The following is a 14164-nucleotide window of genomic DNA, read 5'->3' on the forward strand; positions in this document are numbered from 1 at the left end:
CATTTTTCTCATCTTTATCTCTCGTAATTAATCTCAAAATTAATTATTTTTTATTATCCGATCCATCTCATAATTCCTTTGACACCTATGCTTAACACCTATGTTGAATGTCGAAATCTTTAACTTCGTCACTTAATAGTTAATATACATATTAATTATACTATATAATTTTATTATTGTATTCTCTACAGATTATGATACTTGCTATTCTCGCATGTATCTCAGAATTCGAAATCCCAATTTTATGTGTGGATAAAATGGAATAAATCAACCAAGATTCAATAAAAGTGCGACATCTGTTGCATGACCTCCCAAGAATTTTGGATCTATTCCATTTGTATTATTTGAAAAGGTAAAAGTTACTAAAAATTAGGTGAAAAGAAGTCCATATATTGTGACGAATGTTCGGGATCTAAATCTTAACCATTTGAACAAAAAGGGCTGCACCTTTATTTTATTTATTTATATCTAATCGTCACTCTATTTTATGTTATTAAGATACTCTCACTTAACTTGTGAGAGGATAGAATAAGACCGAAGAAAATTGAAAGTTAAATATATAATTGCACCGATCCAACATTATTTTTGGACGAATTCTTTGTGCTTTATTACATACAATTAGTAAGTTATGAACCAACTCGAACGTAATAAATTATTTTCGAACTGAAACATGTATTTTATTTACAAAATCAAATTTTAAAGCAATCTTGGACAGAATTAAATGACACATCGAATAATTAATTTAATAATTGAATGTCTTTTCACTTTAAATTAGGTACTGTTTGCTCAACAAAACGAAAATCATAATCCCATATCCAGTCCAATAGAGTTCACCTATATCTGATTATAAATTAACTTACCAAGTCTATTCTTTGGTGGAGACAATTAATGGAAAAAGACAAGAAATTGTATAAAGAAATAATATACAAATTATTTTATCCTCCAATGGGCCTTTTGAAGCAATAATGATTGAATGAATCTCAAAATATGGCCCAAGCAGCAAGCAATATTATGAGAAATTGTCAAATTGATCATCTTTGAATTTAAAGGAATGTTATATTCACAAATTCCATTTTACATTTCCAAAACTTTCTAGTATAGAAATAAGAACTTAAGTTGATTAGCCCACTAAACAAAATAGGAGTATATACTTATATTTATGAAATAGCTCATTTTACCTACATATGAATCAACCATTTATCAACAAAACCCCCAATCTGAGGCTACTACGCCCAATTTGCTCACTTCCTAGTTAAATTTAACATTATACAATGACTAGAAACATCACATTTTCTAGGCTTGTATCATAATTTTGTGTTTGTTGAATTCAATACTTGTTTATGGAGCAAAATGAATATGTTTGATTTGAAAGTTTTAAGCACATGATATGGATATAAATTATTGTACTCCCTCCGTCCCAAAGAAGATAACCCATTCCTTGGGTGGCATGAGATTTTATACAACCTTATTTTATGCATTAAGTGGAGAGAGTAAAAGTAAGAGAGATAGACTAAATTAAAGATAAAAGATGTTTCTACTTTTAGTAATGAACCATCTTGGTTGGAACACAATATAAAGGAAATTTATCATCTTTAGTGGAATGGAGGAAGTACAAGATATTGCATTTGTAAGATATTGCATTTGTAGGAATCGGACTCAGGCCAAGAAGAGATCAAGATTTTTAGCGGAACTACACTGCCACTTAAACTACTCCTACAATTCAGAATTTTCCTTGTAATATGGAGTATTTTTTTTTGTATTACTATTTTTTTTTTGTGTTATGTGGTTTGGTTTGGAACCCCTAGTGTCAAATTCCTGCGTTCGCCATTGGCGCAAGGTAGCAGCCATCGGGAGCAAGAAGGGCAAGGGGTGAGGTAAGTCATTGGGCTAGTGATATAACAAAATAAAATAAGGGCCAAAATAGGAAAGGTCCAAGCACTCCACAACGAGATTGACCAAGATGACGAAAAGTAGTCCATTTTTATTTGACCGATGAAGTAGTTTAAATTGTAACACACTATATTAGAAATGTGCAAAAGTTAAAGAACCAAAGCATCCAATGGACTCGAGGAAAACTTAAACTGAGTTTATTCACAAAACAGGTGCTGGAAAATATTCCGAGCAGATTGGCGTTTGGTACATGATGTTAACCTTAATCAAAAAGAGTGAACTACATAAATGGTACCCGATCTTTCACTTTCGCACGTAAATGGTACCTGATCGTTATTTTATATCGTTTTTGGTACCTAAAAATCACATTTTTGGTACCTGATGCAATTTTCTTTCCAAAATTCCCTTTAAACAAATATATTTTCGCATTTATGTCATAAAGGGTATTATAGGCATACATAAAATTAGTACAAAAAATGATATTATAATATCTTCTCTCGTTCTCCTGATTCTTTATACTATTATTATTAATTAATATTAATATTCTTGTTTTGATGTTATAAATTAATAATTAATTTATTTTTAATATCTTCATTCAAATATACTTAAATATAATAATAGTTATAATTATATTTAATTATTATTGTTATAATACTAAAAACTGATAGTAATTAATAAATAATTGTACTATAATTATATAGATTATGAATCACGTCATATTATGTAATAATAACAATTATTATTATTATTATTATTATTATTATTATTATTATTATTATTATTTTACATTAAATTAGTAACTAATCAATATAGTCTTAATAAAAATTTAACATTGTGAATTGTATTCAGTTAGTTGTTTCAACCTTAAAATGAGTATAAAATAATTTAATAAAAAATATTCAATTGATTTAATTACTTTAAAAAGAAGAAAAAAAGAAAAAAAGAAGGAAGAAGAAACATAAACTAAGGAGAAAAATGAAAAAAGGTAGGAAGATAAAATATTAAAAAGAAAGAAGAAAATGATGAAAAAAGAAAGAAGAAGAAAAAAAAGAGAAATAAGAAAGGTAGAAAAAATAATCACATATTTGGTACTACTCCCTTCGTCTCGGCTAAGATGACACATTGCTTAGCCGGCACGGGATTTTAGGAATTATTGGTTAAAGTGTTTAATTGGAGAGAGAGAAGGTGGGTGTAAGTATTAAAGTAGAGAGATAAAGAAAGATGGATATTTTAATAGGAGTGAGAAAAAGTGGTTGAGTGTATTAATTGGAGAGGGAGTATTTATTTGAAATTGGAGAGGGAAAGTTACCAAAAAAGGAAATGTGTCATCTTAGTTGGGACAAACTAAAAAGGAAAACGTGTCATCTTAAGCGGGACGGAGGGAGTATTTATTTGAAATTTTCAAAAGTACCCTTCATGAAAAAAAAATCACATATTTGGTACCTAGAGTTATTTTTATCACCGGGTATCAAAAATGATATAAAATAAAGATCAGATACTATTTATATACAAAAGTGAAAAATCAGATATCATTTATGCAGTTCACTCAATAAAAAATGGAAAAGTCAAAGTCAGAACATAAAAGATGAGAAAAAATAACCAATTGTATATTAGTGAAAACTTAAATGTAATTTAATGATGACTTAATGACAAAAATACTTGTATTCAACAACACGTGCAAAATTCGGGCGAGGAGGCGTGATCGGCGACCGTGTTATGGGAAAATAAAATTTATAGCCCATGTTTTAATAAAATTATTAAAATTCAATTAAATAAAGAAATTATTAACAATCAGGAAACTAGTAAAAAAAATCTAATTATCAAAAGGAAATATAAGAATTACAGGAAGTTGATTTAGTTTCAAAATATTTAGTACTTACAAAAAGGAAATATAAGAATTAAAGGAAGTTGATTTAGTTTCGAAATATTTAGTATTTTACATATCAGGGTCCTATTCTAATACTTATAGCACCCCTAATCCAAAATCAAGACTAAATCTCGACCCTTGAATTTTAAAATAAGTGGATGAGATTAAAGCTCACAAATCTCAATAAATAGTAGACAAAATATCAACAAAAGGGTAATATCGTCATTGTGTTATCATATGATAATTTTCGTGAGTGTTTTTTTATATCAACATTGTGTATTACAAATATCAACAATATGACATTAGAATATCAACACAAGGACAAGAAAATATCAACACATTTTTATTGAGATTGAACATGCATAATATTGAGATTTTGCCTACAATATATTGAGATTTTTTGTTGCATTGGTTGATTAAAGCTGCTTATCAACATGTACGAAAATTGAAATATAATTTATCAAATTTCATCACCCGAACATCGTCGGAACATATGCAATTGAGATCTCGTTGGAATCCTGATTAAATTATCTTTAATTTGATATATTTTTTGCGAAAAAATAATTTAAATTGAGAGAGTTACGTAAATTTAAAGATTTGGGATGATTTTGAGGAGAGAGAAGTAATTAGTTATAATTACTACATATAGGATTTGACATTAATACCCTTTTAATTTAATTAATAATTATTTAAATTTAAAATATATTACACTTGACATTATATCAACCACAAGATCTTCTAATCTAATGATTAAAAATTGATCTCAATTTTGGATTAATAATTAGTTAGCAATTGATCACATCCCTTACATATTAAGCCCTATCTCTATAATTGGGTCTGCGCAAACTCAATGTACATATGTATGTCGCCGAATCCAATGATTAATGATAGTTCCATCAAACACACCGCTACGAACAACGATGTATTGACAGGTATTCTCTTGCATTTGCCTGCTCAATCTCTTCTTAAACTCAGAGCTGTATGCAAATTTTTTGCCGATGTCATCAATTCTTCATATTTTCGAAAACTACACATTCATAACAACAGATCAGATGACATGATATGTTTAGAAGTAATTTTATCCAATGGTGGAATTCAAGTCCAACACAACACGAAGTCATTAATCTCGTATAATTCCGAGGACTTAGGGTTAACCTCCTGCGATAGCGATGTTCGAGTTTTGTCATATGGGCCAGTTAAAGGTCTAATAAGCTTCGACCTTGCAAAATATAACCATTTAGACATGAAACCAGGGCGCCCATAGTCATATGCAACCCTTCTCTAGGCCAACTTAAGCTTCTCCCACTAATTACAACCTCTTCGTGTAGAACACCCTTGCGCTCGGTTGCAGTTGGTTTCATCGATGAAGATTACAAAGTAGTGCAGTTGTCGAATTGCACAATGCACCGCTGTCTACACGCCCATGTGTACTCAAGAAGCACAGATTCTTGGAGGGAGTTGGCCTCTGATAATGATATGGGATATGTTAGTAGTATAAAATCGATGTGCAAGAATGGCCACTTTGCCCACTGGAAAGTGGAGCGTATGTCAAATGGAGAAGATGAGATACTAAGCTTGGATATGAAGAATGAAGTGTATAAGAAAATCATGTTACCGGAGGATAATAATCAGTATAGATATATTAGTAAGATTTTTGCAAAAGATGAGGACTTGTTTTGGCGCTTTGATTCCTCTCCGCATGATAAAGTAGTGCATATTTATGAGTCTAGATGCGAAGGGAGAAAATTGAGTTGGATGTATATGAGGAGTGTAGAACTGCCCAACAGTGGGATTGAGATAATACCTCGATGGAACATTAGTTTTTTTGTTATTGAGCTTGCAAGGGACGCACTTGTGTATGATTATCGTACACATAACTTCATCTGTAGGCTGACCAAGAGGTCCTTGATTGAGTATACAGGTAGCTTCGTTTCACTTGAAAAAAGAATTGAGAATTAGTCTTGTTATAAATTATTAAGCTTTCGATTTTAACTCCAGCATTTTTTGAAGTTTTTGATTATATTTTATTTTATGTTCATATAAAATGGTATGGTATAACATAGGAGTACAAGTTTTTTTCAAATTTTCTACTATAGAAACCACACCACACACATCTCTCATAGAAAAGAAAAATGATCAGTGTTTGTTATTCTGTCAAAATGATTAGAGTTGATACCTGATATGTGTAGTAAAGATTAATCAAACTTTAGTAAACTCAAGATATGATAGTACACTTCTTTTTTTTTTTTTAAATTTCGATGCGATACAACTTATGGGTAGGGGTAGAGCTTTGAGGTGCAATGGTAGACATAGCTGCTGAGGACGGAAAGTCCTGACGACGGCTCCGTGACTGTCGATGTAACAGCCCGGATTTCTAGGGTATAATAAATACGGCGACTGCTACCAAAACGGACTTAAAAGCAATAAAAACATAGGCTAGGGTTTCATTTAAAGAGATTTGACTAAGGTATTAAACGAACTATCAAAGCAATAAGTCAACGGTTTAACCTAGAAAATCAATGAAGAATAGACACCATAAATTATGATAAAAAATCAAGGGTTCGACATAAATTCAACCAAAACCATAACATGTCTCAATCTTCTAAACCAAAGGGAGCAAGTTCAAAATAGCCAAATAATACTAAAGTGTTTCAAAAACTCAGCGGAAACGACCAAGAAAAAGTGAAGCTATGTATGAAGACACAACCACACTCGAAGTTCAAATTATCGATATTATGTTATTAATGTGCTCAACACCCGCCACCGCTCGTCGCCGTTCAACCTGCACATAAGGAAAACACATGCAGGGCTGAGTATTTTGAAATACCCAGTGAACTCGTTGCCAAAACATTTTAATAGTTATGCCACCCTTACCATAGTGAACTCGAGTTTTTACAATTATCAAAATAAATATCATCGAGTATCACAAAAATATTTTCATAGACTGGCCAGTCAAACAACTCCCCACTTTCTCAACAATCCATCAATCACAACCTTTCCATAGTGCGACGAAAGTGTGGCCACACTTTTCGCCCACGAGACCGGCCGACTCGCAAGGAAGGCTCTCGATCCCACCGTGTACACTAGCCTGGTAGGGTTTGCGGCCCTACTCAGACCCGAATTCGTTCATACATATCCATAGCCCTATAACCCAATGGAGCGAACTCTCAAACTGGGCATCAGACGCACAACATCATCACAAATAATCACAGGCATGACATAACAGTTTAAACCACCCTTATCTCTCCACATTCATAAATTTGCAACATAAAATAGTTTAAGAATAAAGCCCACCTCGACTGCTTAGATTTCAAGTACGTTTCTCTCTTTCGTTATCCGGCTTCGCAACCGAGGTTTCACCTTTTAATCACATAGACACATATCACGAATCAGTTTCAACATCAACTCCTAAATCATGCATGTCTCAACACTTCCCCTTTTTCCCACCGATCCAGTTTACGTTTATCATTCAAACCAAGTCATATTCATCATATATGTTTATTCACTCCACAATCCTAGATCTATCATCAACTTATGTCACACATGAGGGTCGTTCACGTGTCACACACACACACACACGCACACACACGTACGCACACACATACATACACGCACACATATTTTCCATATACCATTTAACCCACTTTCACTCAATCTAGATGCATGGGGGGGGGGGGGGGGTTCAAGAATACCGATTAATCGGTTAGATGAAGAAAGATTAATATGTAGGTACCTTTTCTTGTCAAAACGAACGGTAGAAACGAAGGAGAGACTTGATTCTTCAAAAATCTTGAGGCTCAAACTCTAACTCTTCTCAAAAGATGAAGAATTATAGAAGAAAATTGAGAGAGAGAGAAGAGAGGGAGAGGGGGGTGTGATATGGGGTGGGGGCGATTTCTTTGGGGGCTAGGGTTAGGTTTTGCTCTTATTTATAGGGTCCAATAAAATCTTTAGGTAATTAAATAGAATATTTGGGAAGATTTGATTCTACACAATTAAATAAAACAAATATTGTGAAGTAGAGAGGAAGAATAAAAAGTGGCGTGAATTAGGATTTTCAAGCTAGGGATTTTCGAAAATCCTAGGCTTTTATTTAGCCAAGATTTTGTTTGGTATATTTTTCGGGGTAGAATAAAATATCACGGGGCAAAATAAAATAATAATTCTCCCACCTAAGATTGGAAATAGGCGTGTAATTTGGCTCCCTCATAAGGAATGAATTTTAAATATTAACTAAAATAAGATATTGCAAGATCTCCTTGAGGTATGGTAAGATTTGCTAAAATATTTAATTTTAGGTATGGAAGGAAATCAATAAGGGATTAATTAAACAAATAAAATAATTCCTCCTTCCCAAAAATAGGTGATTTTCGAAAATCATCTAGAATCAATAGGGTGTCGATTTTTCTCATTAAGAAATAGAGAATAATTGGGTTTTGGATTTAATTGGGATAAATATCCCAAGAATTAAATTAAATCCGGAAAAATAGAATTCCTTCTCCAATAATAGTAAGGATCGAAAATTTCGAATAATGGGGTTATAGTATTTATGGAAATTCCCTAATAATCTCACTCACCCTTAAACAAATAATTCACCACATAATTCCACCTTTAATTCAATTATTCACAAGCCACGTCATATACTTATCAAGTTTGACTTTTCAACCCAACCTCAACCCAACCTCAACCCTAGACATAACTTGGTCATAAGAACTCATGCAATAAATTCATTCATCAATTAATTCACGTCTTCCACGTCATCAATAAGAATTTTACGGCTCTAAAATTAGGGTTCGAAATTTCGGGATGTTACAGTCGACATCCAACCACAGTGGCACGTGCGAGAGGAAAAGAAGACTTTCACCGTAATGCGTCAAATCATGGGGATGTATGGAAAAAATGGGGACAATAGTCTTAAAAACCATTAACTTTGGCCGAAATCTGGTATTTCCCATAAATTTTTAAATATGTACGTGACGCCATGAACCTTGACGATGGTGGTAAATTTCCCCCGACGAGTCGCACATGACCCGGCGATGTATTACATGGTTTATTTTATGTATGTGTCTATGTCATGGCATCTGACATGGCTAAAATGAACCCTAAAAATGAACATCACAAATCGCAATTTCTCTTCTGCCTCTTTTTTCTCCAACTCTCTCTCTCAAATCGGAGCTCTCCCACTCACGAGTTCTCCCAAATCGCGAGCACAAACTCCGATTCTATCAGCCAATGTGTTAGATTCATCGGGATTTCTAAGCTTGAAGCTAATGTTGGTCGGCAATTGAAGAATCAAGGTCGAGTAAGCCACGGCATGTCGAGGTGTGTGCTTTTTTGTGTAATTTTGTAATTGTGGTTTGTTTGTCAAATTCAATAGCTTGTTGTTGGAAATTGGAAATTAGGGTTTCGAATATTTTTTTAATGTGAATGCAATATAATTGTAGGTTGCTCCATACTCTAATACCTTATTTGACTTGAATGAACTTATTTTTCATTAATCAGTAACTTCAGTAATATTTTTCACTATGGTGGCTCCATAGTGAATGATGAGGCAGAGAATGGAGTTGGGGTAGATGGTGAGGAAGTGACTGGAGTTGGGTGTGAGTAAACTATTACAAGCTACCTTTTGGAGTTGATGAGGGCTGACAAAGGAGAAAGGTTTGAATTGGATGATGACATTGGGTCATTTTAATTTCAAGAGCTTTATATTGGCATCAAATTGATGATTTATGCATGTGCGGAAAAAAAATGTGATACTTTATGCTCTTCACATTCATTGAGTTCCAGCCGTGCAATGTTGCCGTTGTACGAAAGCGTCGAGCCGCCAGCCCTCCGCCACCGCCGTGGCTGTTGTCCGTTCAGCAGCCCCGATTTACCCCCGAGCAATCCCGATCAACCCCATAAAAAATGTGATATTTTATGTTCTTTGTCTTCTATGATTCTTTTTGCCATTTTGTTGACTTGTGTTTTCTTGGTATGAAAATTATAGAAGAAACAACGTCAACAAGGAAGATAAGAGACTGATGGAGCGACACGCTGGCCTCCTCCGTCGTTGTGTACAATGGCGGATTCTGTAACCGAAATTCGTGGGGTCGGACATAGTGAACAATATTTTTATTATTTTCCGACTTTCACAGCGTCCTTTTTGTTGCTTCCTCATTCGCCGCTGTTCTCATAAATCCTATGAAAGTAATCAAACAACATATCGTAAATATCATGGTCTTCGTAAATACATTTGCATGCTTGATTACGTTGTCGAAATAAGTAGCTTCAAAATCACAATTCGCCTTAAACAATATGCATCCCCCCTTTTTTTTACTTCATTTACAAAAATTAAATTGTTAAAACTTTTATGTACTAATGAGTTTGTTGATATTCTTTTAAGAAATATTGTTTTCCTTGTAGTAGATATCCAATCGTGTTATAGTCAATTTATTATGTTTGTTTTCTTAAAAAATTAAACAAACATATATTTTTGTTACACAATCTTATTATGTACATTTATTACATTTTAAAATTCATGTAATTATAAAATTGTTAAATCAATTTTTGGAAAATTAACTGAATCATGCATCGCATGAGTGTGAATACTAGTATGTAACACACAATATCATTTTAGGTACAAAAACTATAGCATAATATCATTCTAGGTTCTCAAAATTTTTAAAAACATTTCATAAGGTATTAAGTAAATTTCTAACTGTGAGGAATAGAAACAGTTAATTTACTTCATTGTAATATCAAACTTGTTTGATTATACCATTCAACTGAATTCATTGTAGTGCGAATTACGAGTGATACTTACATATATATTTTCCATTCAATTCTTTTCGTATAAACATATGAAATTGTGATTTCACCACAATTCTCATAAAATTATTTTCAATTTAAAAATAATTTAAATCGATAAATATATATATATATATATATATATATATATATATATTATATATAATATATTGTGTATCATATATCAACTCTACGAAATTTATGAAAAATAATTTAAATCTATTTAGTGAACAATATTATAACAAACAATGTATGTCGTTACTATATTAATATTATAGATTTCATAGATTTTGTGTTATTAGCAATATATTAATTTTGATTTATCATGTTGACCAAAACCCTGCGGTATCATAGCACGTTATATATTCGGTTTTCACCTTGTAATACCTACCGTGAACACTACTCTAGTTCCTTGTTCAAAATTTAACTGTTTGAAAGAGCATCTAAACTCTTTTTGCATCAATGGCCGAAGAAAGGGAAGGACGGGCGATCGGCATCGATGTAGGAACGATGTATTCATGCGTGGCAGCATGGCAGCATAACCGTATCGAAATCATAGCCAACGATCAGGGCAATCGCACCACGCCCTCTTATCGGAGAAGCTGCCAAGAATCAAGTCGCCAGTGCTCCAACTAACACCGTCTCTGGTTTGTTTTTCTCTTTTATGCACTTATTATCTCTTCGAATTGACGTATAAATTATTACTTTGTTTCACAGATACAAAGAGGCTGATTGGACGTAACTTCAATGATACAATGGTATAACGTTTATTAAAAATATTTACCATGAAAATCGAATTATTTTCAAAATCACAGATATATATGAAATTAGATTGCCTTGTGACTTGTCCATTAAGAATCACCTTTTGATTTCGGTCACCGGAGGGTCTAGTCGCCGACTGCAAATCGCAGAGTGGTAGTACGATGCAAGTTTAACAGTTGAATTATTCCCTCCGTCCCATTGAAGATGATCCACTTTTCTTTCTGGTTTGTTCCAACTAAGATGACCTATTATTAAAAATAAAAATAAAAACAGTTTTCTCTCTAGTTTATTCTTTCTCTTACTTTACTCTCTCCACTTCAAATACAAAATAAAGCTATATAAATTCTCGTGTCATCCAAGGAAGAGGTCATCTTCCTTATTCATTTAAAAAATTAAATAAAATAAATGAAGCTGCGCATTCAATTATTATTATTATTATACGAAAAAGACACGTGACATTCAACAAATGAACGTGAGTTCTCTACCACTGCATGGTTTGAAGTTATTACTACTATTGGAAGTAGGTTTTATTTTAGGTATTCAACTATACCCGTTATTAGTTATTCCCATGCACGTACTCCTAGCAACACTTGATAACTTACTTTTTGATATTACATGAATCTCTCTAAAAAAAAAGAAGCTCACACGCACACGCATAACAAAGATTGTATGAATCCTCATCCTGAGTATTATAAAATGAGAGAATTGAAGCCAAATTCCACACATCACACATCTCCAACTTGAGACAAGAGCTCATCACCATGGACAGACAACCGAGGGAAGACCTCTTGTCTAAGAAAACATCATGGGCGTTCCTTCAAATCAACAAGGATCCAAGCAATAAAGACGGAATCCTCGAAATTGTTAACTGCTACATTCTGTGCCACCGAATTAATCCAACGCAGCATTGACCGCAACCAGCGTCCGCTTGTTGAGAGAGCAAGCATCAACAACTTTTTCGAGACACTAACCTGCATCGAGGAAGATCACGGAAGTTGAGAGGTTGAGAAGAAAGGTCAAAATTTTTGTACCATCTTCTTCACGGCAGCTGCTATGTTCATCGTTGCCAAAGGTATCAGTAACACCTGGGCCATCTGGTGGCTGCGATAGGGAACATGTGTCACTCGATGGCCCAGGTGTTACTGATACCTTTGGCAACGATGAACATAGCAGCTGCCGTGAAGAAGATGGTACAAAAATTTTGACCTTTCTTCTCAACCTCTCAACTTCCGTGATCTTCCTCGATGCAGGTCAGTGTCTCGAAAAAGTTGTCGATGCTTGCTCTCTCAGCAAGCAGACGCTGGTTACGGTCAATGCTGCGTTGGATTAATTCGATATTTTGTTTGATTACTTTCATAGAATTTATGAGAACAACGGCGAATGAGGAAGCAACAAAAAGGACGCCGTAAAAGTCGGAAAATAATAAAAATATTGTTCACTATGTCCCAATGGCGGATCCAGGAATTGATAATCGTGGGGTCGAAATGGACAAGACAAAAAATATAATAGGAATATTTAAATAATTATTATTTGAATAAAAAATATTAAAATTTATAATCTCCCAATCCCATAAAAATTTGGGTATGGAGCAGGTTTAAATCTTTGGACCAGTTGTCCCACCCATTGAGGTGCCTACAAATCAGCACGGGTAATAGTTACTGGACCCGCTAGTGGATACCCTTTGTAATTACCAAAATAAATATACACATTTTGCAAACAATTAAAAATTGTTTCAGTAAACATTATTTACAATAATTGATGGAGTACTATAATTATAACGTTTTAGATTGGAGTGATTACTAGTAAGTGATTTCGATAAGAAAGAGAAAAATTGCACATGAATCAGATATTCAAATTTATGAGCGAATCTTAAAAATATAATGAAATAGAAAAATAGTCAAAAAGTAATTTCGTTTCCCAAACTGATTAAATTGACCCTCTATATCCTATCTCGTCTCCCCTCCCCTCCCTCTTCTTTTTTCTGTGTAAAAGCAAAAAATCTGCAGCCTACCGGCAAATCAGGGGGGGATGGCAACAGGTAAGCCCCCGCTAGTTTCGTCGCTGATGGGGCAGATACGTGAAGGCGGTGGGGTCGGCAGCTGATTGAGGGCGTTTTCCGGCCACTCTCCAGCACATATTGTGGGGTCAGCCGACCCCACCTAGATCCGCCGCTGGACTTGTGTATGTCAATGCATATGTAAGCTTAGCCTAAATATGTTCACTATTTTTAACTAATGGAATTTGTACAATGTTTTTGATTGAGTTAATTTTGTTCGAATGACTATTTATAGACAAAATTAGGTATACCCATCCAACATATTAATGGATATAATTATACAATGTAGGGTCGCGTTAAAATAAAACCAACCTCCTAATCCAGAACCATCTCAATATTATGTATTAAAACCTCCTAATCTAGAACCATCTCAATATTATGTATTAAAATTATCAACACAAAGACAAAACTTTCTCAATAGATTTGTGTTGATAAAATTATATCTTTGTGTTGAGATTTAAATTTACATGTTATGTTGATAAAGTTATATCTATATGTTGAGAAATTTCCAACATAATGTTGAAGTTCTGGGTTCTGGATTGGGAAATAGTTAGCATTTGATTACCCCATATAATGTAACCGCGGTTATTTGTTATAATTAATAATTAGGTTTGTAATTGAATATATTTTGAAGAAATTCCATTAATTAAGAATGAAACTCCTCCTATCAATTAAAGAAAATGTATTAATAAAAAGTAAGAATTTGTAATGTGCTTATTATGGCACGCGTATCATTGATTCCATCACTCATTCAATTAATTTAAAATTATAGTAATTAATGGATGAAATTATAATGTAAC

General features: G+C 33.4%; 1 protein-coding gene across 1 annotated transcript; it reads left to right on the top strand.

Moving 5' to 3' along the window:
• The first annotated feature begins 4634 nt into the window (after positions 1-4634).
• LOC148931558 (F-box/kelch-repeat protein At3g06240-like) lies at positions 4635-5716 on the top strand. The gene is given in 2 exon segments (XM_089064824.1): positions 4635-4982; positions 4985-5716. Coding segments are annotated over 2 exon segments (1080 nt in total).
• The last annotated feature ends 8448 nt before the right edge of the window (positions 5717-14164 follow it).

The sequence above is a fragment of the Salvia hispanica genome, chromosome 2 (genome assembly GCF_029641045.1).
Source record: "Salvia hispanica isolate PSC_SH4W2 chromosome 2, Shi_PSC_v1, whole genome shotgun sequence".
In the NCBI taxonomy this organism is placed as follows: domain Eukaryota; kingdom Viridiplantae; phylum Streptophyta; class Magnoliopsida; order Lamiales; family Lamiaceae; genus Salvia; species Salvia hispanica.